The sequence below is a fragment of the Odontesthes bonariensis genome, chromosome 9 (genome assembly GCF_027942865.1).
Source record: "Odontesthes bonariensis isolate fOdoBon6 chromosome 9, fOdoBon6.hap1, whole genome shotgun sequence".
NCBI classification, from domain to species: domain Eukaryota; kingdom Metazoa; phylum Chordata; class Actinopteri; order Atheriniformes; family Atherinopsidae; genus Odontesthes; species Odontesthes bonariensis.
Genome location: NC_134514.1, coordinates 18,824,915 through 18,842,840, shown reverse-complemented (window position 1 = coordinate 18,842,840; position 17,926 = coordinate 18,824,915). Strand labels below are relative to the sequence as shown.

Below are 17,926 nucleotides of genomic sequence, written 5' to 3'. Positions count from 1 at the left end.
CAATATTACAACAACATTCATCAGTGCTCTGGCACCATTGTTTGGCAGGCACTGATGACTGTTTGCACTATGCCAATCATCACTCCTTAAGACTCTTAACACAGCAGAGGTGAAGGAGTGCTGGGACCTCTGAATGGTCTTTCTAAGTCAGGATGCCCCAAACAGCTGCAAGGCTAGTGTAAAGAAACATGGGGGTGATAAGAAAAACCTGGTGACAACCACTCAACAAACCACTGCCCTGCATCTGTGTAAGTCTGCCTACTCTGATGGTGTGTGAACACAATGAAGTCTATACGTTGGCTTACTTTCTCCACCCAATAACAATACATCATATTTCCTTCCTTCCAAGGAAGGAAATCTATACTATATGGATGTACAGCCAATATTACTTTCCACAAAAATGCAGTAAGATTTGTAAATGTTCCAACTTACCTGGTTTAGGGGCCTTTCCGCCTTGAACTGTTGGGTGAGAACAAGCAAAATATGTGAGGAGTGTATGGTTATATGACAAAATAATATTTTTTTGAGCCAACATTTGAAAGATAAGTGGCAACCCGTGTAATTTACTCTGCTTCCAACTTTGGAGGCATTTGTGCGTGTTTCTGAGTACTGAGATGCTGGAACTGAATATGAGTTCTGACAGCAGCTCATAAAGGCAACTGTATATTGAATGACTCTGCTAAAGCAAGTCATTTCATGCAAGTTTTCTTTTTTTTTAAATTTTCATACCTGCCGGCACTACTCCAAACCCAAAGCTACCAGTCCCAACACCTCCTGGCACCAAACGACCGGGGCCCACGCCTCTGCCTCCAGCTCCAGCTCCAGCTCCATAACCTCCTACTGTTAGGGTCAAACGGATATATGTGTGACTAGATCAAGACTGTCTTGGTCATTACTGCTGCTAACTTTTAAACTGGCATTCCTTAACAATGCAGGGATTTTCCATACCATGATAAACAATGATGCCAAGCATCCTATTCAGCTTCATTCAACCCCTAAAGCATTCCCCATCACTTTGGATAGAAATGACATTATATTGGTCTGTACAAATCTGGAGGGTGTTGTAAATACAGAAGGGAACAAGATAATTACCTGGTGCTATGTTGTTTATGTATGGAGACTTTGAAATCTCTGTATGAATTTTGTTAAGAGAGTAAATGCTTCAGTTTATCAGCATTAAAAGTGTCTGATCAGCCCACTTCAATCCACAGCAGATTGTGATGCCTCCATGTAAAATATCACAGGGAAATAAATTACTGGGGAATTGCCTGCCACCAATGATGAGCTTAATAAGCCCTCCGTAAACCAAGTTAAAACCCTGCAATGTCCCTGTCATGTCATCATACTTATTATGAAAATTTAGGGTTTATTCGTTAGATCACAATTATTATCACTGGCGAGAGTAGTAAGTCTCTAATTTCAAGACAATAAACTGGCCTAACAACAGTGGTTGGCTTAAACTAGTTGTTTATTGCCACAACAATATGCCAAGATTAAATGACTTCTTAATCTGAGGTGTTGTGACAAGGAAGTCTCACCTGTGTTTCTTGCTGATCAGATCAAACCAAAACCAAAAGTGTGGAAATTTGTGTTCAATAAAGTGATCTGTTTTTGTGTCTGTTAACATATATGTTAACATAGTTGGATGCTCCAACTTAATGTACACATTTAACATATATATAAAAAACATCAGCTTCCAAAAGTCTCCACACTACTCCTCCTGCAGCTTTGGCTTTAGCACTCTTAGCTATGAAAACATTCACAGGGTCAAACTTGTTCAACACATCAGATATGAAGCCACGCCAAGATTCTGCATACAGTTGGCGACCTGCTGCTAAAGTGGTCTGCGTTGCAGAGCTGAGTGTATCTGCTATAGATGTGTGAAGTGACAAACACCAGACAGAATATCTGTGGCTGTGCATCATGCCAAATGGCAATCTGACAGTCACAAACATGAGAAAGCGACACTGCTTTCCACAAAAACAACAACTATACAGAAATATGAAAACCCTGAAAAATGAAAGGAAAGATTTCATAGATGAAAATGAATTGCAGAAATCAACCTGCACGAAGCCAAGTACAGCTCAATATGTGTTTCTGAAGTAAAGAGCCAAAAATAAGTCTAATTCAAAATTGTACAAGAGGTAAAAATGTAAAAATCTTACATTTAAATAATAAATTTTTTTTCTTTATGTTAGTGAAAAAATCCTAAATGTTGATTCTCCCCCACTCACCTCCAGCTTTAGCTGGTTTATAGCCTGCAGGGCCTCCTCCAGTAGACCCTAGTAAAATAAAAGTCATACACATTATTGATTTATGTTACACCCATATAAAGTAAGGTAAGGTCTTTGGATCAGTAATGTATCATCCAGCTAACACTGGCCTTACTTTCTCACAGAACACCTGGACAGAGTGTTGCTGGATCTTTAACCATTTTACACATGTACCCCTGTAAGTTTTTTATATCGTAACGGAGCAGAGGTCCATACAGACATTTTTCATAGTTCTAAACATTTGCTCCATTTCTAAATATCCCCATACTGTAAAAATACACAAGTACAAAATGATAATCTGTATTCTATGTGAAAAAAGACACATTTTTATACACGTACATTTATATTTGATAATTAATAAAGCTCAGTTTTATTTTCATTTTAAAACAGAAAGAGGTAAATGTTATATTGAGGCAATGTACACAGCAAACAGATAACAATGACAAACAATTTATCATTAATCAGTGACTAAAAATTGCTACAGTATATTGATTTGTTTATGAGTTCATATTTATCTTGCTAATCGTAGCGCAGAAAGTTTCAGTGTTTCTTATCAAATAAGATGCCACTGTCTATGAGACATGTTCAACTATTTGATTGATTAACATCATTCAACTCTACAGATTTGCAGCAACTCTGCTGTAAAACTTTTGTAGTTGATGACAGAACTTTGATCTAGATTTGATGGCCAAACCTTTTCTTTTCAATGTTCACATGTCGCATTTTAGTTTCCTTTCACATTCACTTTGTCTTAACATTTTTCCTCCCTTTTCAGTAAAACCTCTGTTTCACAGAAGTTTAATTAAGTTGTTGTACTTCTGCTAAAGACAAACAGATTTGTTTTTTGTGTCCTGGATCATATTTCGTAAGACTGTGCGGTGGATGTTATTACCTGGAAAGAATCCAGTTCCTGGTCCAGTGCCTCCCGGTCCAAATCCAGGATTAGGTACATACACACCTGGAACACACGTAGGAAAAAGAAAAAGGTCAACCTATATCACCAGTAAGTGTGATACTTTCAAAAACTCTGCCATGCAGTTTATAGACATCAATTTCTTTTAAAAATTGCATTGCCTGTAATTCTGATTTCTAAACAACAATCTCATTTCTTAGACAAACATTCTCAAACACATCTTTAATTATCTTTAAGCCAGACAGAAACACTGAAATGTCCTTGATGTTAACATCTGGCCTACATCATAGCTGTAATTGAGTTCACAATGAAACGTGAACACAGCATCTCCTGCCAGAACCAGATTGAAAGCTTGTAAAAAAAAAAAAAAAGAAGAAGGTTGTAAGTTTAATTAGGAGCAAATTTAAATTCTTTTTAAATACTGATGAGGTACTGCAGTTGGAAACTTTCTTTCAGAAAACGGCTACAACTCTGTGAACACCCTCGACCCGTACCTACATCCCCCCAGCTATATTTTTTTTGGCTGATTTCTGGCTGCAATTCAAAGTTACTCCTGAGATGGTCGTTCTGGATCCCAGACATAGTTGCCTCATGTGTGCAAGGAATAACAGCAGACATTTTAAAAAAGAAAAAGGAGCAAAAAGAATGACTCAAGTTGTTCTGGGACAACTAACAGCTAAACCCAATGGGACTGATGTGCTGAGGCCAAAATTACAAAGTCATATTTTTTGAGGGGAAAAAACCTGGTTCATATCACAAGTACACAATGCAAATGAGAGAAAAGGACTGCAGGACCCCAATGATTATCTTTAATGGCTCTTACATGTGTTGAGAGGCCAATCAATTTAAACCACATGTCAAAGGCGTTCGTTCATGTGTTTATTAGACAATACTGTGTGAACACCGGGTGTTCAGTTCTGACCACTGAGTGTGGCCATTAGGGGAAGAACATTACAAAATATTTCTATCTGATTTGGCTGAATGAATATTCATTTCCAAGATACTTTAAAAAAGCAGAAAAGAAAATCTGTGCAGACTGTAGTGCATGCTGGCATAATGCTTCATCGCATTGAAGAGGGTTTTCACCTTTTCAGCCATGAACTTTGACATATTTATTGGATTTTGTACCTCAGTAATTTCTATTGGACAGCTGAGGTCAGGAAATTAACAATTGGAATCAGTGGAATTGTAAAATCCAGAAACACTCTTAAAAGGCATCTGGGGTGGAATGAGAAGATGTTATAGCAGGAACCTTGCCATCTTTACGAATGAAAAAAAATGGTGGAATGACAGCATGGAGGTAAGACGATCTGCAAGCCTGTGCTGCTGACTCTAAATGTACTGGCATAGCTCATGGTTGTTTTTTGTTTTGAAGATGGCAAGAAGAACATTATTTACTTCAACACTCCAAATTCCAATCAAACTCTAATGGTAAGAACATTTGTTCGTGATTGGGACTAAATATTTTCTTCAGCAAAAAGTAGTGAGCTAAGAAGGGTTTACAGTCCGTGTGATCATGTTAAAAGTACGAGAATTTGTTCTATTCCCAGCAGAAGTGTAAATGGGAACGTTTATAGTGGCAGATGTGTATGATCAGAGAGCTGGACAGTGGTAGAACTGATCAAATTTCTTGAAGTTGAGCCTTGTAATACTCAAAAAAATCCTGCAGGCTTAAATAAAAATGACGAGTAAGTAACGTTGTTCTGTATCTGATTAGCAAAAAGCTAAGAGAATGTAAGTAATATGTGTGAACATGTGTTTGTGTTTATGATCTTCTGACAGTCTGCCCATGTTAACAGCACTGTGGTGTTGATCTCAGGTGCATGACCACATGACAAGTGCTCTGATTGTTCTCAATTTTTCTCCTTCATTTTACAATCAAAGGGAGGATTTCCTGTCTCGGCAGGCGAATGGAAGTGGGAGTTTGCTACACTTTTCCTTTTGCTCAGAATCTCATCATGCAACTGTACCATTTTTACACAGGGCACAAGGTTCACAAAGACCAGGCATCCAAGGTACACATTCACCTTTTCCAAGTGACGTGGCCTTCCACAATAAATCTGAAGATTTCTTCACAATTGTCTAATTTAGGTCATAATCGTGTGCTCACATTCATTGTGAACTCAGCCATATCATGGGGATATGCTGGAATGTGTGTGGAGCACAGGACTGACTTACCAAGCAAAAGGGATCAGATGAAGCAGAATTTATTCTTCAGCTGACTTCAGTCAAGACTTTTCATTGAGTGTTTGTGATATGATTAAGTCTGACAAATATAAAACCCCGGGAATAAAGAAATATATATACTGTATGACTTATGTGTAGAAATGTGCTGTGAAGGGTTGTTACCTATGCAACAGAGGAATTTACAATACGTTAAAGGCCAGTTCATCTTTTCCATGTGGCTACAAGGGTCAGTATGATGTAAATTTCTTTATCTCCTGAAATTTCTGAGGATCACGAGGTCAGCAGGCAAGCCTTATTTTGTGACAGTAGATATGTTATCCACTGCAGTCAAAATGACTGTGAATTATGTATCATGAAAAAGATAAAAGGACAAACTCATGGTGAGAAATGATTCTAAATTTTCCAAAAATCCTGGATTATGTCTGTCCATTGGTGCAGCTTGTAACAAACTCAGGCTGTAGGCTACTGCACAGAGCTTGGTAAACCCCCAGAATAATCACTGATTAAAGTGCTGTAACCCAATCTTTCACTACATAGCTACCATAGACTGGTGTGATGATACTGTAGCAAAGAAAAGAAGAAGTCACTCTCATACTCATCTACAGGAGCGGTAATGATGCTCACAATAATGGCTCATACATGTGGCAGATTGACCTTATTTGTACTATGAAGAAAAATATGTGCGGGTCTGAAGAAACCATCAGCTGGCCTAAAGAAACAAACAAAATGACAGAGGAAGTAAAGAACCATCAATAAATTACTGCCAGCTATAAAAGTTAAAAAGCCTCAGAAGCACAAAAACTCATGTTTTGCTAAGTAAGTGAGTAGTGATTCTTTTTGCTCTCAGTTAAATGACAATAACTGCTCTAAACTGAACAGGTCAAAGTCATTATTCTATACTGCTGTAATTACTATAGAGAGCTCCAAGTGCATTAATAGAACAATCATGTACATGCACTCAGGAATCCCGACACTGATTTTGATTTATTGCCATTCCACTTGTGGATTTGAGTTTTGTCCAACTCTAGTGCTCACAGGGGACAGGTAGTGAGTAAGCTAGAAATACAGGCAGTTATATACACTAAAAAGTAAATTAGGCTTTATGGTTTGAGAGGGAGTGTTTTGCAGGTTGGTTGTAATGTGAATCTAGAACAAGAGTTGAGATTACGTGGCTGCCAAAATTCACACAAGAGTTATTGATGGTTGATGCTGGAATTTGTGTTACTCTTGTCCCAACGGGATTTTCTAAACCAACCAGGTTTATCTAAACCAGGTTTATCATATTCAAACGGTGAAAATTTGAGAACAAACCCTCTGCATTCATGACAGGGACAAAGACGTGATTTATTGCCACCATCTGAGCTGTTGTGGAATTGCCTACAAGGTTGAATCATCTTCAGGAAAACTGTTAATATACGTATATATGGGATGTAAGCAGGGTCTTCAGATATGAAGCAACAGAACTAATTTTATGATTTTCCCTTTGGCTCCATACATTTGATCCAATATGGAAACACTGATACTCTGACAAGGGAAAATATTTGACTGATATACCCCACGCAGTAAAATCTGAGAAGAATTCACCATTTTATATGATAAATAATAAGGTACACTCAGATATTCTACTATTTATGTGATTTCCATATAAAAAAAATCAAACGCATATTATCAGAAGCCAGTTCACAGAAGTTATGGACACATTTCTTTGAAAATGTCGATATCAACAATTTAACATTATCAAACTTCACATCGAACAAAGCAACACTAAAGTAGAGAAATGTCTAGAATCCAAACTCCAGAAGATTCAACTTTTCACGCACACCAAATAGAATATGTGAAAAGCTCCGGGGCTGAGATGAAAAAATATTAAAAAATGTTCATACACATTCTGATAAAATGACGGCGTTAACCAGACACAAACTAACAAAAGGAAGAGGCTCCGTCAAGCTCCTCAAATGTTTAGTGTTGCATAAAGAAATTTTTTAAATATTGGTTTGGACAGCAAAGAATTGGCATGTTTATCAGCTGTTTAGCTGGCGTGATTATTTAGCATCAACACTGGCATTGAAAAACTACAGAAAACACCATTACGATTTATCACAAATTACAGTCTAAGTGGAACATTTATTCAGGCTGTAATGCTTCATTTTTATGGGGGATATGGGTTATTGCAACCAAAAATAATGACTGAATAGTAGAGAAGTGAGGAAATTATAAGTCAGAACTTGTTTTGTTTTAAAATCAAACCAAAGCCAATGATGGATTTTTCCGTAGAAACTCCCAAGTTAACAGCAGGTTTTTTCTACAATTGCTCTTTGTGGCTCTTAAGAGCTTAGTTTTACTTCAATTACAACAAGCTGGTGAGTAATGTGACATTTCCTCGACCCTTTGCTGTGGTTGTTTAATAATTGGTTTTTGGAGATGACTGAACACTGAGCTTGACTGTTATGGGTGTAAAACAGTCTCGTGTGAGTGCATGCAAAACATTTACATACAACCTCACAAACAGATTGGTTATGGCATTCTTTTTACAACTTACGACTTACGCACCAGTCGTGATCCCAGTGCATGGTTTTATTTTCTGCACCCCTGTCTCTATTACTTGTAATAAAATACTAAATGCATTACGAAATTAATAATTGTTTGCTGTGCTCATGCCACTGTCACAGAAAAAAAGAGAAAGTTTGACTCCTCTTGAAAAACTTACGAGAACAAGGACAGTGCAGTGAAGTAAACACTGGGGTTCTTTTACATCTGCCGCTGGCGCTATCAGACACATGACTGCGGTTTTCAGTCACTGTTTGCTTTAACTATTTTCCACAACACATTGTGAGGATGGAGGAGAAAAATTTATGGCGCATCTCAAAAATAAGAATTTTAAAATAGAAAAATAATCTCATTCCCAGATGCGCCTGATTTAGACTTGCTCAACCTCGTCTCAGTCTTCCCAAAAGCAGATGTGATACATAAGGATTCAAGACCAGATTCCCTTTCTGTCATTTTTTTTTTGGCCCTCTGGGGTCTTGGGTGAGGCCTTTCCTCTGGAAGCTGACAGTGGATCATTACAAGATTAAACAAGAATTTAAAAGCGAAAAAGTTGGTCTGGTGCAGAGGTGGCCTGCAGAGTTGAACATGACAAGAGTAATAAGCCAAGTTTGAAGATAAGCATCAAAAATGTGAAATCACTACAAGCTAGTGGAACAAACAGTTCATATTATGACTGCATTCCAGAGGCGGATTTATAGGATCATATCAAGTAGAACTAACACAGAAACCGGTCCAAAGCACTACAAATGCCTGCATTCACAATTTTCCCAATTCACTGTTTATATCATTTCAGTTTTTGCTGTATTTTCCCTGGACCTTCATAAAACAAATTTATTGATGGAACACTTAAAATAAGAAATGTGGCTGAACTGCACCAATTATGCTTAAAGTGACCTCAGAAATATTCAGTATTGGACATTTACAATTTTTTAAATTTTTAATGCAGGAGCTCAGCTCCTTAATTAAGAGAACACTTTTGTTTGGTTTAGACCAATGACTTGTAATACCTTAAAGGTGTCATGTTTATATCCACCACTCCTTCCTTGAAATTTATTTGTGGGGTAGTCATACAAGGAAAACTACCCCACTAATTACTGTACAGTGTTTCATGCCAGAGGATTTTTATGTATCTGGCCTAATGTTTAATCTGAATTTAATTTCTCACTTCTGTAGTTCTTCTTTTTTTTTTTTTTTTTTTTAAACAAACGTAAAATTGTTCTTATCTTGTCATATTGTTTGTAAACTTAACAAAATCTTGGACAAGGGATTGAAGAAGAGAACATTCCTGATAGGCGGCAGCTCAGACTGCTGGCCCGGTGAGACTGCTCCTGGTAGCTCACGGCCTGGTGAGGGTGGCTTGCAGAGTGGCTGGAATGAATCATCTGACTTAATGTGCTTCTTTGTTGAGCACTTGGCACTGGTCTGTTGCAGACCAAACATATGACTGGAAGATATTTGGATTGATATTTATCCCTAGCTGGGGAGTAAGAACTAGACAAATCCTCAACTGATAAGTGTTAGAAGCCAAGGGTAGGATTGACCACCAAGGAAATACCCCCACAATAACTGTGCAAAAGCATAATTTACTAATGTTAATGTAAGACACAACTTTTTGTGAAACCTGTAGGCATCTGAATCATTAGCAAATCAGCCATCCATTTATGAAGGAATTGGGATGGATTAAGCAGTCCTTTAGATCTACAAAGGTATACTCAGCGGTTGTGCTGCAGACATATGCAGAGGAACTCTTTCTGAATTGTGTGTATTTAAACAACTCCTATCCATCTATAAACCTCTGGTCTGATCCACACGGCACTCTTAACGGTACTTACAGTAAAAATGTGATGGGGAAACCTTTGGCCAACATGTTAGTAATCGCCTCTGACTTGTTCTCTGATACAGAGACAGAGACTTCCCAGCCAGGCAACATGCTTTGATGTAAAACTGTAAAATGGAACCGTGCAATCTCTTAACACTTTCACATGATTCGTGCCAGAGTAACACATGGATATATAAAATAAAGTTCTTTAACATCAACAAACCATGTTCAATCAGCCCTTGTAACCAAACAGATCCTAGCAAATGAGTATGGAATTAAGTTTCCCTCACTGCAAATTACACCACGCCACTCAACATCAACAAATGAAAATGCTTTAGTCGAACCACCAATAAAGAAGCTCAAACAAAACCTCACTGTAGAAAACATCTGTGTCTTGTTCAGACAGTGGTTCAAATGTTCTGTTTCTTAAAAAGCAGAGTAGAGTTGTTGAGCGCTGGGATGGATACAGTAAATGTCACATTAATCTGGTTGGCACTCAACCTTGCAGGAACTGGGATTGGAGCCAAAGAGGTGTCCAGAGCACATGTTACAGAGTACCACTTGCTTGAGGTATCAAGGCAATTAGCTTACATGCATGACAGTGATGCAGCTGTTATGCTGCACTTAATAAGTAGTGTACTTAGTGTGTGACTGCCAATGCTTGCCATCCACTCTACAATGATTTCTTTTTACACCAACTAATGCTAGGCAAATTCTACTTATTTTATGTATTAAATTCCTAAGGGTTTATCTGGCCAGTGCCAAATTAGACCAATGGGCTTCCAACTGTACAAAAGAAAACATCCCAAAATCTCTTTAAGTCTTTGGAAACTATGAAGAAACAGAACAGCTATTTTCCTTGCTTCATCTGAGCTCAGAATCCATTTCTGGCAGTCAGAATTATGCCATTAACTGTGCCTGTACTTTAAAAAAAACTAATGATTGCAAAATGTATGTATATATGTATGTATGTATATCATGGGATACTTGATAAAGTCTGGGCATGCATAATGTAAATTAAAGGTTTGTGCTTGAATTAATTATCAAATGTAGGAATGGAAATACATGCGACTGAAAATATGTTCTATTTGACACACTTTACACATACATTTGTAAAATGTGAGGCAAGTTGGCCTGGTTTATCTCAGGTGGGAGAAGCAATAAACAAACTGTAACCTACCTGCACACAGTCAGAAAGAAGAAGCCTGGGAGGGGGCGCATCTATTAACAAAGTACACTCCAGATGTTCCCTCAGAGACCATAATTCATCTATACTTGTCAATGGAAAGATTCCAGACAGGACTGGCATTCCATCATAATTCAAAGGGTGAAATTCTCTGGGCAGAGGCATTAAATGGGTAGATTGAGTGATAGTGATGTTCATGCTACTCACAGATAATTAACCCCTGGACCATGCCTTGATGATTTTTTTTTTAGTTCAGGTTAGAGAGCACACACACATGGAACCAGTTTAATCCCCAGATGAATGTTTAATAAAGATGGATTCAACACTCACTTTAGATCAAAGTTATCGTGCTAAGTCAATATTGTCAATGGTTGGCTCCTTTATCTTCTATATATTTAGCGTGACACCACCTCAAACTTTCAGCTGAAATGTGGATGGCTGAGAAAAGAAATGATAAATGTTTTATAAGACGGAGAGACAAAAGACGACACAAACTTCAGTCTGAAAAAGTCAGGCTTGGCAAACTTTGTCATGTTAAATGGATCAAGAAGGATGTGTGAAACTTTGTATGTACAAAAAATGTTAGGAATCTAACAACATAATCATACTGCCTTTGTAAATTTCCCTGAGACACAGTAAGATTTCAAATTTAAGATATAAACAGCTGTGACTTTTGAGCAAATAAATACAACAAAAAATGGACTTGACAACAGCATTTCCAGCCCCAGATGATTAACATGTTTTCCATTTGTGGGCTGAATAACTTGGAGAATCTCAGCCAAAACACAGGCCGAGAACCAATCAAAGCAAAGCAAAAAGAGGAGAAAAAGAAAACTCACTTGCTGAATGATAGTGGGAGGAAAGGCATGCTCAGAACCTCTCTCTCCCTCTGTCTGAAACAGATAAGCAAAACTTTAAACTGCGCTTGGAACAAGTCCGTCATATCTGCCCACTGCAATAACAGAGGATCTGGTCTAAGCTTTCTGGGTGAATCTCGAATACAGTCTATCCATCCAGGGGTTCATCAGGGGTGAATATGAACCGTGCGGTTTTTCTGAGCAGATGGAGTGAAGGAGAAAGAATGTCAGCCTGACATTTTTTAGGATTGTATTGGCAGCCAAGTGAATATATACACCATGCTTTGGTGTGCATGGTGTATGCTTTGGTGTGCATGCAGGAGCCAGTTCAACGGTATGAAATACATTCAAATTCTAATTCATGAGAAACGAGTTTGAAGAATGAATCACTTTTAAACTACTAATTTTGCAGCAATGGCCATAGGTCTGTGGTGCAAATATGATGTGAAGACAACTTCCATTGCATTTATTGTGTAGTTTTCTTTTACAATATGGTGATGTACAGCTTTCTATATTTCAAATGACCAAACCACCAAATATACTGAGCAATGATTTAAAGAAATTAATGCCAAAACTGTAGGGCTTAAACAAATGGAACAATAATACATGCAAAATGAGCACTAAGCTTAATTTTTATTTTAAAGAAAAGTCACACTCCTGCGAAAGAAATAATGAGAACAGAATAGTTTTAAAATGTTAAAGCTTTCATTTGAAAAAAAGTATTCCTTGCCACCCTTATAGCGGATAACCATCAACAAAACAAAACTTTTGATGACAGATTTATTTTCTTACAAAGAGAAAAAGACTAAAAGTGCACCTGTTCTAAGCCTGTGACTGACGCAGCACATATCATGGCTGTGCTGTGTTCACATGTAGCACACTTACCTCCTTGAAGAGAGGGCTGAATCAGTGCAAAGAGGAAGAGTCCACAGAAGAGCAAGAGAATGTTTCTGTTAGCCATCTCGCTCCAAAATGCACCACCCCTCTCCCGATCAGCTGGTTTTATTCTCTTCTAGCTAATTACCACTTTCCCAAAGTCTCAGAGAATGGTAGAGAAACAGAGAAAGATAAAGGATACGGGACTCAGTGTAATTAAGAGAGGACAACGACTCTTGTTCAATGGATCACTTTGCTTTATTCCCCCCTCTGTGTCTGGTGTTGCTGTTTTTATTCTAGTCACTCCTGCCAACAGCACAGACGCTGCTGCCAACAAGGAAAGAGAGAGAGAGAGAGAGAGAGGGGAAAAGATACACACACGCACACTGACCCCCCCCCCCCCCCCCCTCTCCCAATCCAGACGGAATTGAACTGTCTGCCAAGCATTTACAAGGATATGCAGCACACTTATCTGTAACAGTCAACAAAGAGAGTGAGTAAGAGCAAAGCGAATAGCAGAATAATTACCTGCTCTCTTTGGATGTGTTTTCAGCACACACTACTTTTTGTTGTCTCTAAGACCAGAAAACTTTGAGGTAGAGGAAAATGAGAACAGCAACTAGCGACATGTTTCCAAAAAATAGAAGGAGAACATTTCTCAGTGTCACTGGCTTCTTGAATAAGCTGACATGGCCATGTGGAAGTAAAGAAATGAGAAGGCTGTTAACGTCAAAAAGAGCAAAGAACCCAAGAAATGATTGTCATTGTGAGTTGTGTAACAGTGAAAGCTCAAAAGGGCTTCAGTGAGGGAATTGTTAACAAGACCAGATAAACCTAAACCTTGCAGTATTGCTCTTAACACTACAAAAGTTCGTCAAACCAATTTCCCAAAAAATATTTCAACCCTAAAATAAACCTACAAAATAAAAGGCAAACCCAAAATAAAGTATTTTATTCAGGTCTTGGGTCACGAAAGGCCACCAGAAAAGCGCAAAGTGTCTTCCAACTAATGAGGCCTCCATCAGGACTTTTGAGGCCAATCACCAATCGCTGAATACTGAAGGTAAGATCAGCCAAATACCAGTAGCAACCATCGATGGCAAGATGTTTATGAAGCCTTTCATTTTTAATGTAACATTATTTAATAATTCAAAATATACTGCATGATGAATACCAAATTTGGATGAGAAGGTATCATGATTCAACAGCAGCTGATTTTTGCTTTTGTAACATGTGCATCACATCACTCTTTAAAAACACAGCCGCCTGTTCTTGGTTATTGGGAACAGCTTTGAGATAAAAAAAAACAAAAAACGTTTCTAGTGGTATAAAGCAAGTCACATGTTATCAAATAAGAGTTTGAATAAGAGCTCTACGAGAATGACACATCGAGGTAGCAGATTGTATTGAAGCATTGACATGAAAGCACATCCCTGTGGCCTACTCATTTTTGTAACTTTGTGGTAGAGGCTAGCAGTCCCCAACCACCAGGCTGGGCAGTATCAGTGACCAGGCTCCAAGAAGTCCAACAAAAAGAAAATGAAAATCAATTTAATACAGTAATCCTGAAGGAAAATTCTAATACTGCAGTACAGATTATTACTAAAACTATACCATTTCTGTAGATAGACAAAAAGGTGAACTAAAAATCAGCTGACAGATTTAGAAAGTTCATGTGCTGCAGAGAGAGGTGAGATGGAGGTGCATTGAAATAAGCATTTAATACCAAAGGAATAATAAACAAAACTGTGCCATAATGACATTACCTGTTGCATTGATGCTTCTGTGTCATTATCTCATAAGAGTGATAATGGCTGAAGATGCAGTTATTTCATTCATATGCGGTAAATAAGAGCTTAGAGTATGATATAAATGACATATAACTATCGCTACAACGGTTGAGATATAGCCTTGGGAATACTGTCTGTACCCATAAGGTGCTACTTGTGCCATGTGCTACTTACTGTAAGTTGAACATCTGTCTAGAAATTCAGATTTACTGTGTTATTTAATATATACCTTTTCAGAAAGACCCCAGAGTTTTCAACACCACTAATTAAGAGGCGCCACTGGTGAGCACACCATGGAGACCAAACAGCCCAGGAAAAAAAAAAAATATGGAGAAGTGCACATCAGGGTTTGATTATAAAAACAACATCCAAAACCTTTAAAATGCCATGGATCATCATTAAATCCATCATAACAAAATGGAAAGAATATAGCAGCACAACAAATCAGCCTTGAGAGGGCTGTTCACCAAAACTCACAGACCAAGTAATGAGGGCATTAGTTGAAGAGCAGCAAAGACACCAAAGGTAACCCTAAAGGAGCTGGAAAGTTCCACAGAGGAGACTAGTCAATCTGTCCTTAGGGCTCTGAGCTGTACACTCCACAAAGCTGCGCTCTGGAAAGCATGTTTGAAGTTTGCCAAAAGGCATACTCACTGGACATATAGGAGAAGGTCATGTGGTTAAATGAGACCATAAATTGAACTTTTTGGCCATCAAGGCAAACACGATATCTGGTGCAACCTGAACACCTCTCATCACCCCAAGAAGACCATCCCCACAGTGAAGCATGGTGGTGGCCACATCATGCTGTGGGAATGTTTTTCATCTGCAGGGACTGGCAAACCAGTCAGAATTGAGGGAATGATGGAGGGTGCTAAATACGGGGAAATTCTGGAGGAAAACCTGTTTTAATTTTCAAAGAAATTGAGACTGGGATGAAGGTTCACCTTCCATCAGGTCAAATACCCAAACCATACTGCTAAGGCAAACACTCAGTTTAGGGGAAATTTTTGTGTCTTGGAATGTCTTTGTCAGAGCCCAGACCTAAATCCAATTTATCAAGATCTAGATCAAATTTTGCTTTGAAGAATGAACAAAATCCTCACTGGCTTGATGTGCAAGCTCATAGCGACAAACCCTATGAGATATGCAGCTGTAATTGCTGGATAAGGTGGCTGTACAAAGTAATAACTTTGGGAGGAGGGTTGTGGATAATTATACATGCTCAAGTTTTCTGGGGTTTTTTTTGGATTATTTATTATTTGCTTCACAATTATTTTGCATCTTCAAGGTTGTTGTTATTTCAAGTAAGTATAGGTTAGCAAATGCAAATGATATAAACAGCAAGATAATTGGCATTAAAGCAATACTATGTAACATTTCTACCTTAAAATAACAGCTTGAAAAAAATTGTGCTGCTAGAATGAGTTTTAATATTACGATTGGCCTGTCTCCTATGCCCTTCGGCGGTCTGAGTTGGAAAAACTGCGCTATGTAACTTTGCTGGACCGGCCCGGGAGCTGAGCGGAAGTACTTCGACTTGCTTTCTGGCACACCTACCGCAAAAACAAATAGACCCCTCTCACGCGCTCAGGTACATTTGATTACTCTTACCTTCTCGGTCGACATAGCTTGCACCTTCTGACTTCTCGCCGGTTCGTCAACAAACGTGAAACGTGAAAGCGAAAGGGTGTTGTATTTACGACAGTGTAACCATACATTACCTCCAAGACTGTAGAGGGAGCTCCATAGTGGGCTTTTTGAGAAGTTACATTGTATCGCTTTAAGTGATGATTGCGCTGTGCCAATACACATCAAATCTCCTGTTTTGTTTTCTGTGGTAACAGAGTGCACGGCTGCCCAGCTGTGTGGACTTTTTAGTTCAGCTCGAATCAAAATGACAGAGAGTTGGTCAACAAGCTTTTTAGGGTTATGAAAGTCATAACAAATTGTGGAAACTTTAACAGAATTGAGCCTGTGATGCCTGGATACAGAGGGCTGCTCCCTGTAGCTACAGTGGAGGCCCGAAGAGGTGCAGGAGTAGTGAGCCCCATTCACATTATTTTAAAATGAATATCGGCCGATTTACAGATTGTATGCAAACTTTACCACAGGGATCAGGAGAGAGAAACAGAGATTCCACATTATCTGTAAAACAGAGAGAGAAAGAAAAAACACAGAAGGACCAAGTGAAGCTCAAGTTAAAGATTGAAGAAACAATGATGCTTTGAGCAAATACAGGTTTTCACCAATGAGAACAAAAACGGTTTGAGTTATCTCAACAAGCTGCTGCAAGTAAACTTCTGAGATCTTCCTCTTTAAGATTTTTCCTAACCTTGTCTGCGGACTGAGCACTTGCACATCCAAGCCTTTCAAAAATTCTGAATTGCTTAAAGCAAAGCTTCAGTTCACCAAAGGTTGCAGTTATTCTGTTACTGCAACTCAAATGATGGACAACAATAAGGCGCTGAATAGTAACAGCAAATAGAGTATTTCAACTTTTTTATGATACACCTGCTAATACAAGGTGATTAAACCTTACTCTCAGAACTGAGGGCTTCAACCACCACAGGAGTGAAATTAACTTTAATAAACGTTTATACCTCCGAGGGACAAGCACGTATGCTCGGGAAACATAAATGTATGATATCACACTGTATTATACAGGCTGTGTTAGACGATGATTCTGATAAGCATAACTTTCCTCATAAAACCCTTGTCTCAATGACCATCTTTTTCACCAAACCTTTACTTCTGAATAGGTCAAATGTTTTGTCGCTATTAATGTAACAGTGAAATAAAAACTCACTGGGAGGAAAAGAAATAAGCAGAAAAGGTCTCACTGTATTGTCTTTTCTTCTTCTAACAAATACATTTCCAAACATTTTTGTTGACTCCTAATTGAATAGAGTTTTCATAGGAATTACGTCAACATAATTTGAACTGGAACTTTATTAGTATCAGGACAGATATGCTCCAAATGCAGACCTGCAGATTCATCTTTTCTCAACATCTTTAGGCCATTACTTAGTAAACACCTCATCGATGACAAAAACTGTCAGTGTCCATCTTTATGTTCTGCCCTGAGACACATATTTTGGATTACAAGTAAAGGAGGTTAAGGACAGGTCCTTTTTACTGGCAAGAGCTGCAGCCAAAGTCATTACTCTCTCAGACACAGACCTGACAGACCAGACTGTTGCATGCACGCTAATGGGTTCTGCTTTCCAAGACACACAGTATCCCTCACGGTGGTGACGTCCTCCATTAATGTTCATATTCCCTTATGGTTTATTTCCTTTACGTTAGGTGTAAGTTAGATGTAACTTTATGCCGCTGATTTTTTTGTGCAAACAGACCTTAATGTTGCCTTCTTAGAGCACATAGCCACTGATTTCTGACTTATTTAAGCTAACCATAAAATACACAAGACATCAGTAATTGTTCATGAGAAAGAGAAATCACTTTGTTTTTAGTT

The 17,926-nt window shown here is 38.3% G+C and overlaps 1 protein-coding gene across 4 annotated transcripts in view; it reads right to left on the bottom strand.

Annotated features, from left to right (window-relative positions):
• The window catches only part of elna (elastin a), a 37,491-nt gene extending 24,570 nt beyond the window's left edge, over positions 1 to 12,921 (bottom strand). For all 4 annotated transcript variants that reach the window (XM_075473501.1, XM_075473503.1, XM_075473502.1 and 1 more), the window contains exons 1-5: positions 12,668 to 12,921; positions 3,166 to 3,231; positions 2,235 to 2,282; positions 730 to 840; positions 433 to 459 (exon numbers count right to left, since the gene is read on the bottom strand). In XM_075473501.1, coding sequence (XP_075329616.1) covers positions 433 to 459; positions 730 to 840; positions 2,235 to 2,282; positions 3,166 to 3,231; positions 12,668 to 12,743 — 328 coding nt within the window. In that variant the 5' untranslated portion in view covers positions 12,744 to 12,921. The remainder of the gene's footprint in view (positions 1 to 432; positions 460 to 729; positions 841 to 2,234; positions 2,283 to 3,165; positions 3,232 to 12,667) is intronic.
• Positions 12,922 to 17,926: the final 5,005 nt, after the last annotated feature.